This window comes from Pseudonaja textilis, chromosome 1, assembly GCF_049901715.1.
Source record: "Pseudonaja textilis isolate UNSWEBS1 chromosome 1, rPseTex1.2, whole genome shotgun sequence".
Classification (NCBI taxonomy): Eukaryota; Metazoa; Chordata; class Lepidosauria; order Squamata; family Elapidae; genus Pseudonaja; species Pseudonaja textilis.
In genome coordinates, this window is record NC_141990.1 from 308,071,293 (window position 1) to 308,094,852 (window position 23,560).

The 23,560-nt window shown below is 39.7% G+C and overlaps 1 protein-coding gene across 1 annotated transcript; it reads left to right on the forward strand.

Moving 5' to 3' along the window:
- The first annotated feature begins 92 nt into the window (after nt 1-92).
- Nucleotides 93-22,488, forward strand: TBPL2 (TATA-box binding protein like 2). The gene is made up of 7 exons (XM_087922420.1): nt 93-3,141; nt 5,382-5,821; nt 9,176-9,263; nt 13,497-13,588; nt 17,717-17,884; nt 19,961-20,055; nt 22,377-22,488. Exons 1-7 carry the CDS (start codon nt 3,091-3,093, stop codon nt 22,454-22,456), a joined length of 1,014 nt encoding a protein of 337 aa, XP_087778546.1. The 5' UTR covers nt 93-3,090; the 3' UTR covers nt 22,457-22,488.
- Nucleotides 22,489-23,560: the final 1,072 nt, after the last annotated feature.

The following is a 23,560-nucleotide window of genomic DNA, read 5'->3' on the forward strand; positions in this document are numbered from 1 at the left end:
TCTAGGCCTACGGAATCGTTTTTCTTATTACTTCCCTCTGGTTCTGCTATCCTTTTTTGGGGGGGTGGGGTCAAGATGAATAAAATTTGTTTCAAGCAACATTTTGTAGAATTTATTGTTGTTTCTTAATCAACTTTAAATGTAACAGACACTACCTTTTGTTTGGGGGGGTGGACTTGAAAGATGGCATATAATACCATAATTTCTTCTTGAGATCGAAATACTGTACTATAAGTACAGTAAAATCAGTAAAGGCAATGTCAAACTACGTATCTTTTGTTGCCAAGAAAATTACAGGTAGCCCTCAACTTATGACTACAGTTGATTCCAACTGTTGATAAGTGAGGCATTCCTTAAGTGAGTTTTGCCCCATTTTATGACCTTGCCATAGTTGTTAAGTGAATCATTGCAGTTAAGTTAGTAACATGGTTGTTAAGTGAATCTGGTTTCCCCATTGTCTTTGCTTGTCAGAAGGTCACAAAAGGGGATCTCACGACCCCAGGATACTGCAGCTGTCATAAATATGAGTCAGTTGCCAAACACCTGAATCTTGATTATGTGACCGTGGGGATGCTACAATGCTTGTAAATATGAAAAATTGTCATAAGTCATTTTTCCCAGCGCTGTTGTAACTTCGAATGGTCAGTAAACAAACTGTTGTAAGTTGAGGACTACCTGTATTCAACAAAACTGGGAAGAATTCACATTGAATCACCTTCACAAATAAAGACAGTTTCCTTCTCACATTTTTTTCCATAATAGGAGAAGGAAGTAAAGCTATGTAAAAAGAAAAAGACCACATTCTTAGCACAAGGAAACAAGTCTATAACCTTTGTTATCCTGATCTATACCTGTGTCAAACCATGATTATGGGAAATAATATAGCATGCAAGCATTGGATTCATATCTTGCGATAAGCCACAATTTGAAAGAATTACACATCTAGCCCTGTAACGCAGAGGGTTGATTTGACAAATTATGATTGACAAATAGTGGCTACCATTATACAACTTAACTAATGCAAACTTAAATCACTTTATAGCTTAATGTGGTGTGTAGATGTAAATTCTTTCTTGCCTTGACTTTTTCTGTGAAAAGTCTTGTTGGCCTGGACATCTATTTCAAGTATTTCCAATTGACTTGATCCTATTTTCTATGTTAGAAGAAGCTGAAAATGGCATAACTGGTACATTTTTAGAGAATTCTAATATTTAAGCTTACTAACAGTTAATTTTTAAAGCAATACATTTTTAGAGAATTCTCATATATGTGGTATACGTGGTAATCGGCAGGCACAAGGCACACCCAGCCATGCACATTGACAATGCTGTTCCCTCTCCTAGTGATCCCAACGCAGAAGGAAGTACAACCCCACTCCTCACTTGATTTACCAACATTTCTTGCCCTGTTTCTAGAACAGAGGTCTCCAAACTTGGCAACTTTAAGACTTGTGGACTTCAACTCCCAGAATTCTGGCTGGCTAGAGAATTCTGGGAGTTGAAGTCCACAAGTCTTAAAGTTGCCAAGTTTGGGGACCCCTGCTCAAGAAGGTCATGTTTTGGCAAGACCCAGTAACCACAGAATCCCCTCATTTCAAAAGCCATTCGGTGTCACAGAGTGACTGAAGGCAGAGTAGTCCGATAGCACTAGGCTAATGTTTGTTAAACAAAGGACAATTGGTTGGGTTCATAATGCTAAACCGCACAATCCCAGCAAAAGGTGCATTTGGTTTAAGACTCCTAAACTTTTTGCAGTCACACCTCCCTTTAGTGTCATCTTAATGTATAAAATTTCCCCAAAAATCCAAATACGCATGTATATATGTGTATCACATTCACATCACATTCACTAAAACACAAAAGATAAAAATACAAAATGTGAATTATAAAATGTGAGTTATAAACATATGTCTAGATTACAGATTTAATTTTTGCTTCATTTGTCATAACCAGGAAATCAAAGTCTCCATTATAGATTCTGTTTTGGCACTCTGTCACTCTATATTGGATTGTTTTTTCTCACACACACACCAAATTTGGTGATGGTATTTTGCCCCACTTATAGAGGGCATCTGCACATCTACCATAGTACCATTTCAGTTCGGTGTTATCCATAACCAAACACCAAATGAATACAAATTAACAATGAAAATACAGTGAAACTTTGGGAAAGGTAGATTTATTATATTGTAGCTAAAAGATTCTTTACACCTCCCTAGAGTCAGTCTGTACCTCCCCTACAGTGTGTTCCTGGAAACCCTGGTTAAAGGTTTTCCTGACAGGTTCTACGTGATCCAAATCACACTTTGAAAATAGATCAGTGCTCAGGGTTTGTGTTTTCACAGGTACTGACCCACAAGTTGCCAATTAAAATTTAGTTTAGTGTGTTGTGTAGTTACTCTAAGCAACGTTGTATCATACATACTCAAAATCCTGATTCAGTTAATTATAGTCAACCTGTTGGACAAATATATCAATTTCTTTTCCTGGAAAAATCCTACAGAATTAATGTCTTCATTCATTCAAAGCAGGACTCAGCAACTTGAGTCCTTAAGGCTGCATGGAGGCCTACAAATAACTCCTTTCTTGTAGCCCACAAGCCACTATTGGCTAGAGTTGCCAGAAACTGGAGTTAAGATTTTTGAGGTAGAAAAAAAGACAAAAACTGCTATCTATTCTACAGCATCATCTTAATTGTCAATAAAACAAAGAAACAGTCAATAAACTCTTAATACTCCTGTTGGATAACTTAAATTTACAACATTAAATGCAACTCTTGACCAATAAAATACTGCCTACTTGCTTAAGGGATCCGCAAGACTTCCTGAAGCAGCACACAGGTGATTCTAATGCCTCAATTTTAATGAAAGGACGCTTGATTCTCTTCTCAGATAAAGAGGTCCATACTTCATTCAGCTGATTGGAGTAGTTCAGGCTTAAAGGTAGAAAGATAATGGCTGCAGTTGACTTTCTTTTAGACTAGCAATTTTTAACTTCTCTCTACTCTAAAAGGGTTTTAACTTGGTGACTGAACAAGAAACAGCAGGATTGAATTTCTTGTTAATTTACTCAGTACTATTAGAAGCCATCCATGGATGGGGAATTCTCATTGGAAAGCTACCTAGATGAGTGTTTAAGCCAGGTAAAGTCAAGGTTGTTAGTTTAGGTTAGTGTAAGGGTGACTGGTGTATCTTTTTGTGCTTGTGAATGGGGAACTGGTTGATCACATTTTAATGTATTTTGTTGTGCTAATCCTAAATGTATATTACTAATTTAGTATATTTTGTGAAGCCATAAAAATCAATTATGTATAAGTGGTGTTGTATGAACTTACACCTTTCTCTAATGTAGTCAGTTATTGTTTGAAGAGAATTGCATATTTTTCTATAGCCAGTAAATTCCAGAGTTACACATTAACTGTACATATATATCTCCTTGCAGTTAGTTATCTTGCCAATAATACCAAAATGGTATATAAAACCAATAAAAATGCTATATAAAACTAATAGCAAAAGGGTTCAGTTTGCCTAAAAGAAATCATTACATTTGATTGGTAATACTTGTTTGTTTCTTATTCTGAAGGTGCAAATATTCTGCTTGAATAAATTTAGCAAATATCTGTGTGACATTCTCAGCCTATTATACAGGTAATCCTGGACTTAGTTCATTTAGTAATCATTCAAAGTTACAATGGCACTGAAATATGTGGCTTGTGATCATTTCTCATAGTTACATTTGCAGCATTTCCCATGGTCATGTGATCAAAATTCAAATGCTTGAAAACGGGTTCATATTTATGACTTATGCTGCGTCCCAGGGTCATGGGATCACCGTTTGCCATCTTCTCACAAGCAAAGTCAATAGGGAAGCCAGATTTACTTAACCAGATTAAGTACAGTGATTCACTCAGTCACTGTGGCAAGAAAAGTCATAAAATGGGGCAAAACTCAAAACAGATATTTTGGACTCAATTGTGGTTGTAAGTCGAGGATTGCCTGTACTGGCAGGCAGCCTGTAAGGACAATGTGCCTATTTTATCTTATTTATTCTATTTGTATATATGTGTTGTAGTAAGGTAATTCTGGATAAGTATTACTAAATGGCAAACTCTGCATTGAGGGGTGGTGGATTGTCTATTAAATTAACATCAAGATGGAAGATTTAAATTGGGGTTTTGCTGAATCATTATTTCCCATTGTTCCACTTGGCACCATAGTTTCTGAGACAGTTCATGAGTTTTAGCCAAACAAAAATAAAGTGTTGACCCAAACCACTAAGGGAACTTCCTAGTTGACCCCTTTCTTGAATAATAGATTTTGAGGAAATTTTCTTCCTCAAAGGTAAACAAGTTTTATTTATTTAGAGCCAATTGTCAGATTTACACAGTGCACTAAGCCATAAATTGCTTTTCCTAAGACTATTTAAAAGCTCAGAATTGATTGTCAGATTTACATAGTGCACTAAGCCATAAAATGCTTTTCCCAAAAGCTCAGAATTGATTTAAAGCACATAATTTGCTAAACCATATATTGTGGTTTCCATATCACTGTAGACGGAGTTGTGTTGGTCTATGGTGACGAGAAATGAGAAAGGGTTTGGTAGTGATTTTTCTAACACTTTTGATTAAAAGACATGCAATTTCATGAGCTGCTGTCCGCTTGATTAGATGTAGAGAATGGCTATGAATAACCAGACCCTACAACTGATGAAATAAGCAGCAACTCACAAAATCTTATGCCTTTTAAGAAGTATTAGAAAAAGTACTACCAGTATTCTGATTTTTTAAAATCACAACCTAAGGTTGTCAAGAATGCCTAATAAGAATAAATAAGAAATTTCTCTAGCAGGGTACTTTAAAAATAACACTGATCTCTTCTGAGTTCATGGAATAAATAAATAACTTAGTTTGCTCAGCCCATTTGCCTACATGTAAAAATTAGGAAATTCATGGAATTTGCTTCCTAATAAATGTGTTTAGAATTATAATATTGTAGAGAGATTATTCAAGGGAGAAAAACAGTACTGTAAAAACAGTATCTGTTTTTAAAAACAATGCCTTTTCCATCCTAAGTAAAGGCATAAAGCTGTTTATTAGTCTTATAATTAAGCATGAAAATTTGCTATTGCACATATTGGTAAAATTTCTCCACATATCGAAAACCAGAGGTGGTTCACTGAGTTTTGGCCTGTGGTTTGCAAGCCTGACTTTGAGTTTTAGTACTGCACGTTTTAAATAAAAACTTTTCATTTACTCTTGTTTTTTTTTACAACAATCAAGGCCAAGTCATTAAATACCATGCCATCAATGTAGTCCCATAAGGAAAAGATGGTGTTTTTAAGGGAGTGGTTCTCTGTAAGACTTTGTGTACCCATAAAGTCAAGGTGCCTGAAATATTTTTTGCTCCTCTGTCTTTGAAGGATGATCCTCCATCAAATAGCCCTCAAATGTATTCTCCCCTGAGTCTCTTTGAATCAGATTTGCCTATTTCTGTCATTCCGGGCACATTGTTTACTCCTCAGCCTGACCAAGGCAAAGACTTCTCTTCAGTAGATCTCAGCTTCCTGCCAGATGATTTTGGACAAGATGACGAACATTACAACAACAACAACAACAACAACAACAACAACATGCTGGAAGACTATCAAGGTCCTCAAGACAATGGAATCTTCTCAGAGGACAGTGAAGGGTCCCAACAGAAGGATGAAAACACAATTCATCCATCCTCTGATTTTTCTGGGATGTGTCCCTCCATGGCCCAAATAACTCCCATAACTCTTGTGTCCCCTGCTTCAGAAGGTTCTGGCATTGTCCCACAGTTGCAGTAAGTTTTACTAAAAAGCTAGCTGATTTGGTACATTGGTAGTTGTCACATTTTAGTCAAGCATGTAAATGAAAACCCAATTAGTGGGAGTAGCTAATGATTTGGTGGAATATTCAGTCCTAGAATATTGAATAATTGAGTAAGCTATGATTAAGTCAAGCTTATAGCATGAAGAAAAAGGCAAATATGCATTTAAGTTTCCTAGGCAACCGTACCAAAGTGACTTGCCATTAACTTTTTCCAGGATGACTATGCTTCCCAGTTTAGCATACAGCTCTGATATTCCCAGGTAATCTGTCCAAATATAAATATGGCATTTTCTATCATATTATTGGAAACATAACTTGAGAGCGATAGCTTTTCAGCATATAATCAAGACTAAATTCGAAGTGATAAGAAAATCCAAATATAAAGCAGGATTAGAGCCATATTATTAATTGGATGAGTAGATGGGAATAGATTTTAAAACCTAATATAAGTCATAGAGAGACCTGCATTCCCATCATTCCCCTTCCATCAATTTGCAATTCATTTTTAGTAAAAGTCGCTTTTGATGGTTATTAACATATTGTGACTAAACAATGCTTTTTTATTTCTATTCCTTTTTTATATACATACTGTATAGAATGAGCCACTCTTGACTGGTTTCACATGCTATCTAATCGAAATTAGATTGTGACTTAGAGCAATGTGTGATACATGCTTAGAACACTTTTCTAGTTTTTTCCTAGTTCACTTTCAACTGAAAGTGAACATGGCCTGCTATTTATTAGCTCAGTGGCAGCATCTGCTGAACCTTGTGCTGTAAACTGGATTGGGAAACTGGGGAAAAATAATTCTGGAAGAGGACATTGTCTCAAAGAGCCAGGTTTGGCTAAAGGGAAGGAAATATTAGCATTCGAATCCACTAGACTTCAAAGGTAGTAAGTTGTGCCACTATCATGAGGGCTCAGTTGGGCTTTTTATTGGCTGAGTAAGGATGTTTTGGTGGCCTGCCAACTTTAAGCATTTGATGTGCCTTTTTATTATGTTCTGAGAGTTAAAGAAATCGTAAAATGTTTTAGCAATCAAAGTAAACCTTGAGCCATTTCATAGCAGGCAGGAAGCATAGCCTCTCCCTCTTACTAAGATAGTAAAATGGGCCAGAAGCCATGGCAAATAAATTTGCAAAGAAGAGTTGACAGAACAGAAGGAATTGATTATGGAGTTTTTGGTGCTATTTAAGCTTGATTTGTTTGCTTGCAGGGTTTCATTACCCAATTAAGTAATATTGATTGCTGAAGGGGATGTGTTCTAGTCTTTTTGTTTTCTAAGGGACAACGTTTTCTCTATCAGCCAGCACTCAGATAAACAGACATCAATATTAGATAGACAAAAGGCAAGGTATTCCACAAAAACTAGCAAGGCAAGCTATAATATATAAACCAGCAGCAAAACCTACACTAACTCACACTGCAGATGTTACCTAATTGGGTAGGAGTGGGTTGGGGATTGCCAAATTGGGAAAACCACAAAGGGACACATCCACAAAGCAAATATGACAATCTACATCTAAATTTCAGAAGCAACAGAACAAAACTACACACTTGGAATTGAGAACAATTGTTCTCATTTCTTGCTTTGAGAAAACCCATTTTGAAAAATGAGAACAAGATTCAGATTTCTGTAATGGACATATTGGGTAAAAGTTTTTTTTCTATTTGATTACTCTCACAGGCTGAAGGCATCAAATTATCTGTTGCTGCTAAATTCTCTGAATCTGATGGAAACCAATCATCTTCAAAAGATAACGGGAATTTTTAATAAATATGGAAATTTATTAAGCAGCTTTGCATGCAAAAATTGCCAACTGTAAAAGCATACAATATTGTTGAGACATTTATAATAACACAGCAGCATCATGTCCATCATGTGATTAAAAAAAGTTTTCCAGAATTGGATGGCCAATTCTTATAAGACAAAGTAACAGACCTACATAAAACAAAAGTGTTTTTTGGAGTCAACTATCTTTTGAGTTTTTCAAACTACCCATTTTTCTAGTGCCTACTTTTTTTAATCCAAACAATCCTGGGCTGTTCCACCATTGTCTATTTCTTACCCTCCTCTTCAAGCAGATAGCAAGTATCAAATCTTTTGGCCTCTTGATTTTTTCACAGCATGATTCAGCTGCACATCCTTCATCTTTAAGGCTGTTTTTCCATGTTTTTAGTTGTTTTGACATACCCTTGGTAATTGCAGGGTGGGGAGAAGGTAGATCTTGCTCACCAGCTGGCCTAAATAATGACCTAATGAAGGTGTCCACACTCCTTCCCTTCTGATCAAGATGACTCAGTCAGTCAGATGACCTCCCACTCCAGCCATCCAGAATCCTGTATAATTACTAAGAGGGAAAGATTAAGATGGGAACCACTCAATAAAACCAGTCATAATTCTTTTCATTTTTTCTTTATCTATCCTTTGATTCTTTTTTCTTGTAATTAAACATTATAATTAAAAATGTTTTTGTTTTTTTTTTAAAAGAGAGCTATCAGAAAACAAAAAGACAGATCAGTAGAGTCAAATTTTGGGTTATGATTACCAAGAATTCTGTTGGGGACCAGACACTGTTAATCATATCTTTAGATTCAGCACACTTTGTGAAAATATTAAGCAGTATATGTGTTTTTTTTTATACCTTGACTACAATAAATATACTAAGAAAACCCCAACATGGGAAAGTGTATGCTGTAGATACTAGAACACCCTCAAGTCTAGCCCCATTGCTATGTACCAGTTTTTGTGTTGGCAGAAAAACAAATCAGCAAGAAATTTGCTTTCCTTGTTGCTGGTCCCAGTTTTGTCATTAGAAAAAAGGGTTTTCCCAGGACAGACATGTTTATGCCACAGTTACACATAAGTAGGGAAATGCTGTAAGAATCAGATAGCCCTAAATTGTCAGAGTTTATTATCTCTAGATCAGGGGTCCCCAACTCCTGGTCCATGGAGTGGCACCTGTCCGCGGCATGCCAGATACCTGTCTACGCAAACAAGCAAAGCCCCATCCATGGGATGCAGGCAGCACACAGACCATGCCTCTTCTGGCCCACGGAAAAATATCTCTCCACAGAATTGGTCCCCAGTATCTAAACGTTTCGGGGCCGCTGCTCTAGACAATACAGTATAAATACAACTATACCCAAATAATACAATCTACTATTTGTGTTTTTAATGAAACAATAAAACAATATTTAAAAAAAAGAATTCCAGGGCCTGGAATAAGAAGAAAAATGAAAAAGAAGCTGTTTTTACTTATGTTATTGCACTTCTTTTAAGTAAAGTTCCTAAAGGCTTTTTTTGTTCCTGTTACTCTGCCAGGAACATAGTAGCCACTGTAAATTTGGCTTGCAAATTGGACCTAAAGAATATAGCTCTTCATGCCAGAAATGCAGAATATAATCCAAAGGTAAGTACTAGTTCTCTCTCTTGTCTAAGGATTTTTATTTCCACCTCTGAAGCTGCTTCTCTTCAAAATCTGACCTCTATAAAGATGTTCCAAGCAATTCCTTGGCCCAAATACACTCTCTTTAGTTTGCCTTTTCCAAGGTCGCTTCATAATAGTATCCTGGTCAGTGAAAGTCTACTTAGAATTGCCATGCTATGTTTGCTCATTTCTTATCTATATTTACTCTGCTATTCTTCTGTTATAGAAGGCCGCCTGTGGAATGCAGGACACACACCTGACAATCCCATCCCAATCTATCCAAATCTATCCAAATGTGTCCGCAATTTTCTGCCCATTAAAAGTTCAGCTGGATGTTCAGTTGATGTGCTCGGTGTTATATGTGTCAAGTTATCAAGTGTCAAGTTTTTCTAATGCCTCTTTCATATATCGAACCATGCGTTCCGCCCGTCCGTTTGAAGCCAGGTGAGCTGGCGCTGTTAGGGCATGTCGTATGCCCTGTTCTGCGAGGAATTGTTCAAAAGCTAAGGATGTGAACTGTGGGCCATTGTCCTAAACTAACAAGTCCGGTAACCCACGTGTAGCAAAAAGTTTTCTTAGTTGTTTGGTGACGGCTTCAGTTGTCATGGAATTCATGACCTCCAACCAGTTTGAGTAGGCATCAACAATGATTAAAAATGTATGTCCTTTTGTGGGTCTGGCGAAATCTATGTGGATCCTCGACCAGGGGCCTCTGGGTGTCTCCCAGTCGGAGGACCGGTGCTGGAGGGAGGGTAGGTCTGGACTTCTGGCATTTATTGCATGTTGACACCCATGTTTCAATGTCTTTGTCCATCCCTGGCCACCAGACGTAGCTTCTGGCCAGGGATTTCATTTTTACAATACCCGGGTGTCCTTCATGTAACATGCTCAGTAATCTTTGAGGAACGACAACTCTATCCCCCCACAGTATACATCCCTTTTCAGCTGACAGCTCAGTTTGCCGGGTTTTGAAGGGTTTAAAGGTTTCGTTCTTATCGTTTTCCAGCCAGCCCCTCCCTACCCAGTTCAGGATTCGGGCCATCAGTGCGTCTTTTGCAGTTTCCTTTGTGATGTCTGCTGCGGAGATAGGCAGGTTTGGTAACGTTTCAATTTGTAGAGTGGATGTGGTAGGAGCTGGGTCATTGTCCAGATCTGGTAGAAGTGAGCGGCTCAGTGCGTTGGCATGGGGTATGGCTTTTCCTGGTCGGTGGACGAGCTTGTAGTTGTAGGCTGCAAGGAATTCCGACCACCATGTCATCCTTGGCAACAGGATGTTGGGGGTGGCTCTGTTTCCCACCAGGATTCCCAACAGTGGTTTGTGGTCAGTAATTAAAGAAAATGTCCTACCATAAAGGTATTCGTGAAAACGTTTGACCCCCGATATGGCGGCTAAGGCTTCTCTATCCAGTTGGCTGTAGTTTCTTTCAGCTTTTGACAGCATTTTGGAGTAAAAGGTGACCGGTGCCTCTCTGCCATTGGGTAGTGTGTGGCTAAGTATGGCGCCCACACCAAATGGTGATGCGTCGCAGGTGACAGTCAGTGGCAATGTGTCGCTGTATTGGATTAATACAGATTCAGAGGTTATTAAGAGTTATTAACTCCCTGGAATGCGGCTTCTTCTCATTGGCCCCAGGCCCAGGTGGCTTTTTTATCGAGTAGTCTATGCAGTGGTTCTGCTATTGTTGCCTTCTGCGGCAAAAAGACATTGTAAAATGAGTCCCAAAAATGCTTGTAAGTCTGTTTTATTTTTGGATCTAGTGCTTCTTTTATAGCTCTTTTTTTTCCGGTGGGGTGGATCCCTGCTTCTTCAATATGGTATCCCAGGAACTTGACCTGATTTGTGACAAGTTGGCAATTTTCTTTTTTGACTTTGAGTCCTGCTTCTCTAAATCTTTGCAAGATTTCCCTCAACTGGTCTTTTAGTTGCTTTTTATTTCATCATCATCAAAATAAGGGACCACCCCTTCTAGTCCTTGTAGGAGGCGCTCCATCAGGCTCTGGAAAATGCCTGGGGACACGCTGACACCAAATTGCAGCCTGTTGCATTTGAATGCCCCCCTATGTGTTACAATAGTCTGTGCCTCTGCCGTCTCGGGATCGACTGGCAATTGTTGATATGCTTGCGCGAGATCGAGCTTTGCAAAAACTTTTCCTCCCCCCAATGAGTGCAAAAGGTGCTGAACTACTGGAACGGGGTATGTACTCTGCTGCAATGCGTGGTTTAGGGTGGCCTTATAGTCACCACAGATGCACACGGACCCATCTGGTTTCACGGGGGTCACAATCGGGGTTTCTCATCTTGCATGGTCGATTGGCTCTAGTACCCCTTGTGCGATGAGTTTGTTCAGCTGCTCATCGATTTTTGGCTTTAAGGCAAAGGGGACGTGTCTGGCCTTTAGCCAGATGGGGCTACTTTCGGGTTCAGACTAAATGATATAGGGGTCCCACAGTACTTGCCTAGCGTCCCGTCGAATATGTCCTGGAACTCCTTCATCAGGCTTTCTTCCCAGTCCATCTCAGTGACGCTGTTGATTCCTGTCACCTCGATACCCAAGGGTGCGAACCATTCTAACCCAAGCAGGCTGGGGCGATCTCGGTCGACAATTGTCAAAGGAAGGGCCTCAGTATGTCTTTTGAAATTTATTTTGAAATGTCCCAATCCAACTACCGGAATCTTGTTTCCTTGGTAGTCTTTTAACGTCAGGCTTTGCTCTTCAAGTTCTTCTCTTTGTATTCTGGTATCAGGTTTTTTATGGTGTTCCATGATACCATTGACAAATATGAGCCGGAGTCCACCTCCATCTCACATGGTCGTCCTTCTATTTTAACGTTTATGCGAACCTTGCTTGCATCGGTTGCTCTGGCATTTCCAATTATGATAGTTTGGTGTGTTTCTTCTTTTTCGTTGATTTGCTTGCTTCTGTTTTCTCAGCTCCAACAACTCCCGGCCTGTCTCTCTCTAATTCTGGGGGGGTGGTGCTGCCTCATCTTTTAGGACTATAGCTCTTTTTCTTTTGGCAGACCCTTGCAATGTGCCCCCTTTTTTCACAGTGTCTGCAGGTGGCATCCAAGAAACGGCACTCAGAATGCGGGTGGTCTCCTCCGCATCTGGCACACTGAAACTCAGGCTTCCTTTCTCTTTTTTCTTGCTGGTTTCATACCCACTGAAGCCTATGTATTTCCTCGTCTTCGTCCTCGGTGTCGGGCGAGGAATCGATATCTTCATAGTGGGTGGTTGCGGTAGTGTGTTTCTGAGTACCTTCTGCTTTCTTTTCTCGGCTTTGGCTTGGGCTGCTCTGCATTTCTCGATTAGCCGTATTCATTTGTCGCATTGTAGCTGCTGATTTCTTTGCTGCTTCAGCTGCGGTGGCTTCAGCCTCATTCACAGTGATGTTGGGTTGGTTCAGTCATTTGCTTTGTAATGTAGTGTCTTTCAACCCGAGGACCACGCAGTCTCTCATGGCTTCATCCATGTTGAGGAATTCGCATGCTCCTCCAATGTCCCTTAGGGCTGCTACGAAATCCCCAATACTCTCACCTTCTCGTTGATCTTGTTTATAAAAATCATGTCTTCGGATGAGGTTGGAGACAACAGGCGCATAATGGGCTCTCAGTATCCGGTTCAAATCTGGCCATGCCATCTGCTTAACATCATAAGGTTTGGCCAATGCCTTGGCCATTTTGAAGATAGTAGGGCCGCAGTGCATTAGGAATACAGCTCTCTTCCTCTGGTCAGTGATTTCTTGCAGTTCGTTACTCTCCAGGAACATAAGGAACCTGTCGATATATGACTCCCAGTCCTCTTCAGCTGGGTTGAACGGTGTGGGTGGCGAGTTATTGCCAGCCATCTCGTTGATTGCTCAGTTCCGTTGCCACGTGCTTACAGTCTCTTTCCTCTCGATCCCACCTTCATCGCCAGTGTTTTGTTGTGGAACAAAGGCAGACTTGAGACCAGAGTTGAATTCAGCTCTTTATTAACTGTCAGTAACTTCAACTAAACTCAAGCCGCGGCAGCCTCTTTTATACCGGCTGCTCGCGGCTCGCGGCCAATGGCATCATTTTAAACCTCCCACCATTTGGCGGACCAATTGCAACAGTTGTTAACCACCAATCACTATGTGGCAGTGGTAGTTCAATCAGAACATAGTCTTACGAATATGCAAATGTCTATATACAACAAAAAGGATTTTAAATTTGGATTTTTCTGAATTTTAGAGATTTGCTGCTGTAATTATGAGAATTAGAGAACCAAGAACAACTGCCCTTATATTTAGTTCTGGTAAAATGGTGTGCACGGGAGCCAAAAGGTAGGACTGCTAAGCTTTACAAGATTCCTCATCTAAAGATAGGATTGTTATGATATAAAGCTAATGTGATTGGTTCAGACCATTAACACTCCATCTAGTTCAGACTGGGCATCAGAAAAGGGGCATTGGTATTTACCTGATACGCCCATTATCGGTGAGTGCGACGAGCATCCAGAGTGTGGGAGGTGCTTAGTCTCTGCTCGGATAGGCTGGGCTTAATTGAATAGGACACTGTTACTCTTCCCTGGCTCCTCCCTAGTGTCCCCCAGTTTTGTCGAAGACAGGGTGATGCAACCCCCATCCTCTTAATTGTTCTGTTTGTGTTGTTTTTTTAAAAAACTTATATCCAAATTAGTCATTGGCCGAAACAGGACCCTACCAGATGGATATCGAGTGGGGCTGGATGCTCGTCACAGCTCACCAAGAAAGGGCACACCACGTAAGTACCAGCGTCCCTTCTCCATTGAGCTGCTCTGAGCATCCAGAGAGTGGAACATACCAAAGCTTGGCTTGTCCTATGGGAGGGTCTCCATCTGGGTTGGAGCCCCCCCACTGTCCGAGTGGACTCATTGTAACACCCTCCTACCAAAAGAGGATTCAGCAGAAGCAAAGACATCAATTTTGTAATGCCTAATGAAAGGCAATGGGGAGATCCATGTTGCCGCTCTACATATTTCTGCTATAGGAGATTGTGTGGCCCAGGCTGCTGAAGTTGCCACACTCCTTGTTGAGTGGGCTGTGATGCCCCTAGGCACTGGCAGTGATTGAGTCTCGTTTGCCTTGTCTATCGTGGCCTTCAGCCACCTGCCTATAGTTGAAGGGGAGACCTTCTGCCCCTGAGAAGTTGGCTGAAAAGATACAAAAAGAGCTTCAGTCATTCTGAAAGGAGCCATTCTATGTAAGTAAGTACGGGGAGCTCTGCAGACATCCAGTCGATGCCATTGATGCTCTAGGCCCTGAGAAGGTCTGGGGCAAAAGTTACAGAGAACTAGTTCTTGTGACCCGTGGAAGGCAGAATTGACTTTAGGAGTGAACGTGGGGTTTGCTCGAAGCACCACTCTGTCAGTATGGAATATACAGAGGTGCTTTCGGGCCGATAGAGTTGTGATTTCTGATATACATCATGCTGATGTTATAGCCACGAGGAAAACTACATTGTATGTGGGAAAATGGAGGCTAGCAGTTTTCAGGGGTTCAAATGGACTCTTCGTGAGTGCTGTGAGGACCTTGTTAAGGTCCCAAGTCGGGTAATGATGCACCACTGGCGGACATAAATTTGTGGTGCCCCTAAGAAAACTCTTTATCCTTGGGTGGTTGGAGATGGATGGTAGACCTTCCCAAGTTACCACTGAGGCAATAGCTACCACTTGTTGTCTTAAAGTATTTGGAGAGAGACCCCTGTCGAGACCATCCTGGAGAAACTCTAAAACTTGTGCAACTGATGGTCCACCTTGGATTTGGTGCAACATTTGAAGAAGATAGTCCATGTGGCATTATATATATGGCTCGTAGAAGGGCTCTGAGCTGCTTGAATGGTATTAATCACCCTGGCCGAAAAATTCTTCTTTCTTAGATGTCACCACTCAACCTCCAAATGGCTAGGTGGAGACATTGAGGGTCCAGGTGCTGGATAGGTCCCTGGGTGAGCTGAATTTTGTGCGGTGGAATTTTCCATGGTTCTTTTGTGGACAGGCCCCTGAGATCCATAAACCATGGCCTCCTGGGCCAGTAGGGTGCCACCAAGATCAGGTCCGCTTTCTCATCCAGTAGTTTTTGTACCACCTTGGATATCAATGGGAGAGGGGAGAGGCATATAGGCCCACTGGCAAAGGAGGGCGTTGATGTTCTCCGCTCCCTGGGATGGGTATCTTGAAAAGAATCTCGGGAGTTGAGAGTTCAGGGGAGAAACAAACAGATCTAATCTCTGGACTGCCTCTTGAAACAGGTCCGGATGCAGATGCCACTCTGATTGGTCGATCGTGGCCCTGCTTAGCCAGTCTGCCTGTGTGGTTGTCAGGCCGGAAATATGCTCTGCTCTGATAGAGGCTAAGTTCCTTTCTGCCCATAGGCACAGTCTCTCTGCTTCCCACATGAGATGTTTCGAGTGGATCCCCCCCATCTGTTAATATGTGCTTTTGTTGTGACGTTGTCTGTCAGTATTAGTATGTGTCTCCTTTGAATATGTGGGAGGAAACTGCAAAGGGCCAGGTGGACTGCTCTGAGCTCCAACCAATTTATGCTGTTCGATTGCTCTGCAGTTGACCAACGCCCTTGAGCAAGAGGGACTGGAAATGAGCTCCTCATCTGAACAGGCTGGCATCCATGGTTATGGTGTGAGTCTTTGGGGCTCTTCCAGTGGGCAACCCTCGTTGATGGCTGGAACCGTCCACCACTGTAGAGATAGCCAGACTTTTGTAGGAACTAATACTCTGGTCCTGGAATTGCTTAGTCCCAATCAGATATCATTGGAGTGATCTAGTGTGAAATCGAGCCCAAGGAACAATAAAAATACAGGAGATCATTTTTCCCAGTAGTTCAGACAAATCGGCTAGAGGAACCCATTTGAGGAAAGCTGCGTTAAGCTGCGTTAAGCTTTGAGGAAATTAAAGCCTCTCACAGGAAATGTGAAATTCAGGAATATGGCCACATGATGCAATGTGGACAAAATGGTGAAGTCCTGTAAATTGCACATCAAAAAAGACCATTACCCAACTTTAAAATTGCGCCAGTTGGATTTTTGTTTTGGCGCCCACACCACTATAACCTTTGTAATAGGTTACATAGGTGTAATGAATAGTCATTCAAAAGGGCACAAGAAAACAGATACTGTGCAACTGAGCGATGAAGAGGGGACCAGAAGGGCTCCACCACCCCCGCCCCTGTGTATCCTAGGGGAGGAAACGCCACTGGAGAAGGCAAGTAGGAACCAAATGAGCGCGCTATCTTAAAAGAAGCTCAAATTTCGAATCGCAATGGCAAGACAGAAAATATTCAAAGAGTGGCAACCGCGATCTCTGGGGGAAGGGTGGCTGCTGAAAGATGAAGCAAATTACGATCGCTATGGGTGCCAATGTGGCCCGATCACCAAAATGATCTGCTTCGTTCTGACTCACTCTCTTTTTTCTTTTTACCAAATTGCTGTCGGAATTGAGAAAGATGGTCAAAGAATTTAGAATACTGACTAGCTAATCAAACCTGAAGTGTTCCTGCTCCGGCCAAGGATAAGCTTCCTATCACACCAAAGGCTGAGCTAAAACTGGGGGATGCTAGGGAGGAGCCCGGGAGGAGTAACAGCGTCCTATTCAATTAAGCCTATCCAAGCAGAGATTAAGCACCTCCCACTCTCTGGATGCTTGGTGCAACTCAATGGAGAACACTCTAATCATCCTAAGAAACAGCCAATGTCTTTGAAATGTTTTTTAAGGCAGTAAGTACATGTAGATTTATTGCATTGGTAATTGTTTCATTTATTTAGTGCAACAAGACCAATTAATGTATTGTCAACTATACAGCCCTTGGAAATTCCACATTTAGAAAAAATAGAATTGTTTTTGTAATATTCCAGCATACCATGATATACTACCAAAGTTAATTAATCTTCCCAAAGCTGGTACTTACCAGGTGTGTTGAACTACAGTTCCCACAGATCACTAGCTAGCATGGACAGTGACATGGTTGGCTGAGTATGAAAGGATCTATACTGGTGGTGCCCATTTAACAACTGCAATTGGTTTCAAGAAAATAGCTTGGAGTCATGTGCAATGGAAAATGGCATAAACTTGATCTCCCCCAAAGTCCATGAGGCCTTATCTGGTCATTCCCATGAGAAGATAAGCAATCTGGTGAGATTTTTGTAACATAGGCAATAAATAATAAAGTCCCTGGCTGAGGTTATTTGAGTAGTTCTGGTTCCTGGTGCCTGATAGCACTCCAATTTTATTTTATTTTTGGTTCAGTAACAGGAAACTCTGATAGATATTACTAGCAATTGTGAGGTAGGAGAAACCTTCAGAAGCCAAAATAACAGGTTGGGAGAATACAGGTGACTAAGAGAATTGAAATTACTCGCTCTTGTCTTAAAGCTCTGCTGGCTGGCTTTGTTTTCTAATGCTTGTTGTAAATTTGCAGCGAAGAGCAGTCGCGACTGGCAGCTAGAAAGTATGCTCGCGTGGTACAGAAGCTCGGATTTCCTGCAAAATTCCTGGATTTCAAAATACAGAACATGGTGGGAAGTTGTGATGTGAAATTTCCCATACGCTTAGAAGGATTGGTTCTAACTCATCAACAATTCAGCAGGTATGTCTCTCCCCATGTGTGTGTGCAAGGGGAAAAGGCACCCGGAAGACTTTGGCTTCCATCATAAATGGCCACTCACTGGCAGTTGAGATGGTGGGAACTGTAGCTTGGGACCTAAAGTTGGGAAAGGCAGATGAATATCAAAATAGTATTTCTACTGATTGTTCAGATAGGTTGGCTGAATGGTTTTGGGAGGCTGTTGAATTCTGGAACCTGTGCCCTTTTGCTTCAGATCTAAATACTGGCATTTGAATTTTTTGCTGTTCTGTGGTGCATATCATGAAAGAGCTCATGGCATCAACTAGCTGTCTTCTAAGAGAAAGCAGTTATATTTATCCATGCAAAACTGTTGCCCCGTTGCCCCCTTAATGATCAGTTTGGAAACTCATGATTCAATTATTTTTTTCAGGATCTGAAAGATCTCTCAGGTTTGTGCTGTTTGCTGATTATTACAACAATCAGAACTTGATACCAGAAAAACTCTGGGTTTTCTTACCAATCTAAGTGTAAATGCTTATGTTGGCTGAGTCTGATGGGGTTTTTATGAAATATTTTGAAATCATTATATTTTGTTTTTCTCTGCATCTCATTTAGGTTTGTTCCAAGAGAATCATATAAAATCAGATAGGATTTCACCAACTAGTATTACTTACTTGGGACACTTGTTTTGATTTATATCCCACTTTTCTATTCAGTTTGAGTTCTCAGGGTAAAATATTGGATAGGTGTTGCTCATTTTGAGCAAGAGGCATTTGTGGTAATTGGGGTGAGCTATGAACATTCTAGAAAAAGGCTGGCCATTCCTAATTTGCAACTTCAAAACAGCTATTACCAGAAGGCAACTAGTTTGGATATTCCTGACCATCCTTCTATCTTTTCAAGACATTTTAACAACCTTTTATCTTTCTCTTTTTAATGGGAAGGTGAACATATTGTAACATTTTTAATATTGTTATTTTAATATATTATTATTATTATTTGAACATATTGTAACATGTTTTAACTTTTTAATGAGAAGGTGAACATAAGAATGCATTCAGCTCCTGTGCGTGACTCATCAAAACAGTTGCATCTGTTTCCAGGACTGCAGATACCACCTTAGAACAAAGACTTTATATTGTTACTAGGGTTGTGTAATGCTTCAGACTGTAATGGAAAAGGTGCTTCAAAACATTAAGAAGTGCAAATGCAACCTCTGCAACTGATTAAAGCAGCCATATCCTTTTTCTAAGGTGGTATCTGCAGTACTGGAAACAGATGCGATTGCTTTAATGAGTCACGCACAGGAGCTGCATTTACATTCTTCATGCATTACAACATCTCATCTTCCATTTTATTTTCTTAGTTTGGAAGTATGTATGGGGCTCAGATATATTACTTGAAATATAAATTATATCTGAGGGTTGCTACTTTGCTTTATAGTGCGCAGTTACCAGTTTTCAAAGCATATTAAAAATTTGATAGAGCTAAAAATATGGATGGCACTAAAAAACGTGAGCCAGCATGACCAAAGTAAGCTGTGTACAAAACATGAACCCAAGGGTATATAAGAAATTTTCCATACAGAAAGACTGTATTCAGGGGAAAATGCAGTGATACATTAGTGCTCAGCTCTTTTGAAACTGGTATTCAATGCATTTTGACATAAAGTTTGTCCTGGTACTCATCATTTGTTTGGTACTCAATGCACAAGCTAGACCTTGTCGGTATTGGTGTTTTTTTAAACGTGTTTTTGAAAAGAGATATCCAGTTGATTTAATTTTAAAAATGCAACCCTCCTTTTCTAATTATGCAAACTGATACCTGATTAGAACTATAAAAATTGAAGCACAAACATTTTTACATGTAATTTTTGCTTGTTAAAGAGCAAACTAAGGAATTAGAATGTCATTGATAAAGGGAGTGTGACAGAATAAAGGTTAACAAAAAGGAGCTAGTAGCAGGGAAGAACAGACTGTATTTTTTAGGCACTGGAAATTTCAAAGCTATGTTTAAAAAAAGAACTCTCTGAAAGATACCTTGTTGGTTCATAGATAGTAAATTTTGTCTATTTTAATTTTTTTCTGAAAATTGTAGTTATGAACCAGAGCTGTTTCCTGGGCTTATCTACAGAATGGTCAAACCAAGAATTGTACTGCTTATTTTTGTGTCTGGAAAAGTTGTTTTAACTGGTAAGTAATTAAGTTGTATAAAAGCAGTCTATTTCTGCATCACTGACACATACACAAACATTGTAGGCATATCTGTCTATCTAACATTACTGTTATTATTATCAAAATTTATGTGCTGCCAAACTCACGGTTCAAGGAGACTGTTGGAGCTAGATGAAGCTATTCTTTTAGACTGGTGTTTCTCAACCTCAACAACTTTAAACTATGTTCACTTTCAGTTGTTAGATACTGTAGTTGAACTGGCTAGGCCAATTCAATGGGAGAATGCAGTCCTACACAGGAGAAGGCACCAAGTCATGTAGGATTTCATAAGTTAGTTACAGCACTTTAAATAACCCCTTTAAGACTTGTTGGCAACAAGTACAAGTTGTTGGTGCAATGTGTTCCTATTGAGGAGCCGTGGTGATGCAGTGGTTAGAATGCAGTATTGCAGGCTAACTGCATAATGCCAGAAGTTCGATCCTGACAGTTCAAGGTTGACTCAGCCTTCCATCCTTCCAAGGATCCAGAGTGTTGGGGGCAATATGCTGACTCTGTAAACTGCTTAGAGAGAGTATAAAGCACTACGACATGGTATGTAAGTCCTGCTATTGACAAACATGCACAACAATAGCTGTGTTCTGAATCAACTGCTGCTCAAAAGTGACTTTCAAAGGTAGCTCACGTTGAGCACATTGCAGTAATCTAAGAAGGTGGTGATGAGGGTATAAGTTATTGAAAAAAGATCCTCCCACTCCATTATGTTGGCAACGGGTTCACCAATCAAAGTTGACAAAGTCCATCCTGGCCACAGCCTCCACCTGCTGTTCTAGCAGAACTGAGTCTAGAACCCCAAGTCACATTACCTCTTTCAGGGTAGTGGCATCTCATGAAGAGACATCTCTGAAGCAGACAAAAAATCCTGATGGAAAATAGTAACTCCATCTTACTAGGCTTCAGTTAAGCCCATCTTCTCCCATTCAGACTTTACCAGGCTAACATGGGGTAACAATGTAAAGTTGGCCATTATCACTATATTAATATAAACTTCCAAAGTTTGTTCCAATGGCTTCATATGATTGTTAAATAGGAAGGACAGAGGACTGACCCTTGGGGCACCTCCCACACCACACAGAGGAATAGCCATTGGGCTGATCTTTCCTATCCCCCCAACTGGAACTGTTCCCCAAGAAACATTGTAACACAGTGCCCCCAATCCCCAACCATGGAGAAAGCATACCATAGTTGATTTCAAAGGCCAGTGAGAGTTCTAAAAAAACTATGATAGATGTGTTTCCTACTTCATAACAAATTCACAATGAAATAGAGATGAACATAAAATTCTTCACATTGGAAAAAAATAATGGTAGATAACAAGGTTACTTAGATTAGAGCATGTGTAAAAAGGAACTTCTACTTGTAGTTGACCACAAGCTGAACATGAGTCAGTAGTACTGTATGATGTGTCTGCTGACTTTAAAATGTGTAATTATATGTTGCATCAGTAAAAATATAATTTCTAGATTAAGGGATGTAATCTACTCCATTCACCATTAGTCAATACACACTGAGTGCCTCAACAGTTCTGGACATTGCTCTGGGATAGGTGCACAGGAGAGCAACTCTTGCCTTACAAGGGGAGATTGTAGAAACTCCATGTTTAGTTTGAGAGAAGGCATCAGAAGAGAGAGTTTCAATTTCCATCATGTCAAAGAACAATTCAATTTAAGCATCTGAGGATCTACTTATCTGCAATAAAGTCTACCTTCCAGTAAGATTGAGCCGAGTGGGTACACTCTAGGTCCTTTCAGTTCAAAAACAATGTTATCTACTGGGATGCAGGTTTCTATTTTGACCTGGCTGCTCTCTGGAATTGCTCCCAGGCCTGGAAGGATAGGATGGCTACTGAGCCTTTCCCACATTTTGGGGGACATTGTATTTGTCTATCTGGAAGTTCAGGATTTTTCATGATTTTCTTTCTGTTTTTGTCTTTTAATTTATCATGTATGCCATCCAGTGTGATCTGGAATCAGGCACCCTCTAAATTTAATAAAATAAATAAAATGATAATAAATAAGTCATGGAAGTCCCAGAATGCAGGATACAGAATAATAATCTTAAATTCAGGAAAGCACCCTCCTATTATTAGGAACACTTTTAATTCTATTAAATTAAAAGCATTTTAATTTATCTCATCATGCAGAGCTATATATTTTATACAGAAATCCAAATGAATTCCATGATTCCCCAAGTTAGTGGTACAGAACTGCAGGTTATGAACATATTTTTGTAGTAGGATGAAATTACATGTAGTTAAAACTAATTCTAAAATTATTTTTTAGGTGCCAAAGACCGTTCTGAAATATATGAAGCATTTGAAAACATATATCCAATTTTAAAAGGTTTCAAGAAACCCGCTTAAGTTATTTTTTGAAAAATTATAAATTAAAAACATGTATATATTCTATATGTTCTAATATGTCAAACCTATACATAGTAATTGAATGACATACCTTCTTTCCTTTTCTCATTTAATTTATCAGATATTTGTAAATATAGTCCAGAAAACATTTGAATATTACTATTCAAGTACATAAAATTAATAAAAAAAGTTATGTAAGTTTTAGATTTTAGTAGCATATTGAAGATCATTTAAAATAGTTGTGTGACCTCCATGTAAGTAATTTGCATAAAAATAAAATATACAATGATTTATTTAATGCTAAATAAATATGTAATTTACCTAAGCAATTGATTGTAAACTGCCTAGTGTTTTATTTGGTTTTGATTTCAATAAATATTAGAGATCATCGCTTACCATTTGTAACTTGGGCTATTTAATAATAGTTATAATTATATATTGGCCATGTCATCTTGGTTGCAATTTCACTGAGTTCTACTGACTTTTGATTTAATGTTTTAACATTTGAATTTGAGCTAATAGATTTGAGGGGGGGAGGGGGAGGGGGAGGGGGAGACCTGGAACCATACAACTGATTAGACAGATAAAGGTAACTTTACCATCTTCTAATCTAAAGAGTTATATTTAAAGTAGGTTGTATCTAAATTACAGATATAATCTAAATTATATTCTAATCCAAGGGTCTTCAAACTTGGCAAGTTTAAGACGTGTGGACTTCAACTCCCAGAATTCCTGAGCTAACATGAATGGAGGAGGAACTCTGGGAGTTGAAGTCCACAAGTCTTTGAAGATAGCTGTACCTAATCTAAAGGGTTATAATTAAAAGTAGGCTCTCCTACTTGGGCAGGGGTGGGTTGGGCTAGATGACCAGCAAGGTCCCTTCCAACTCTGTTAATCTGTAAATCTGGATTGCCTGGAATGTTTTTACAAAGCAGATTTTTAGCCGTATTATAGAAAGTGGACCTTGGAGGCAAGGAAGAAATACCGGTAGCAAAGCACAGGCCACCCATATAAGTCCTGTATGTAAAAACTAAATGCTTCCCTCACGCTTGTATCATGAGCAAAAACTCTTACAAAAGTATAAAAAAACCTCTGCATGTTCCT

What these genes read in the sequence shown, in the direction of transcription:
- TBPL2 (XM_087922420.1), top strand. Translation starts at nt 3,091, where the DNA reads ATGGATGGGGAATTCTCATTGGAAAGCTACCTAGATGAGTGTTTAAGC. An exon ending in ATGCAGAATATAATCCAAAG is followed by an intron (nt 9,264 to 13,496) that starts GTAAGTACTAGT and finishes TCTGAATTTTAG; the next exon opens with AGATTTGCTGCTGTAATTAT. An exon ending in ACTCATCAACAATTCAGCAG is followed by an intron (nt 17,885 to 19,960) that starts GTATGTCTCTCC and finishes TGAAAATTGTAG; the next exon opens with TTATGAACCAGAGCTGTTTC.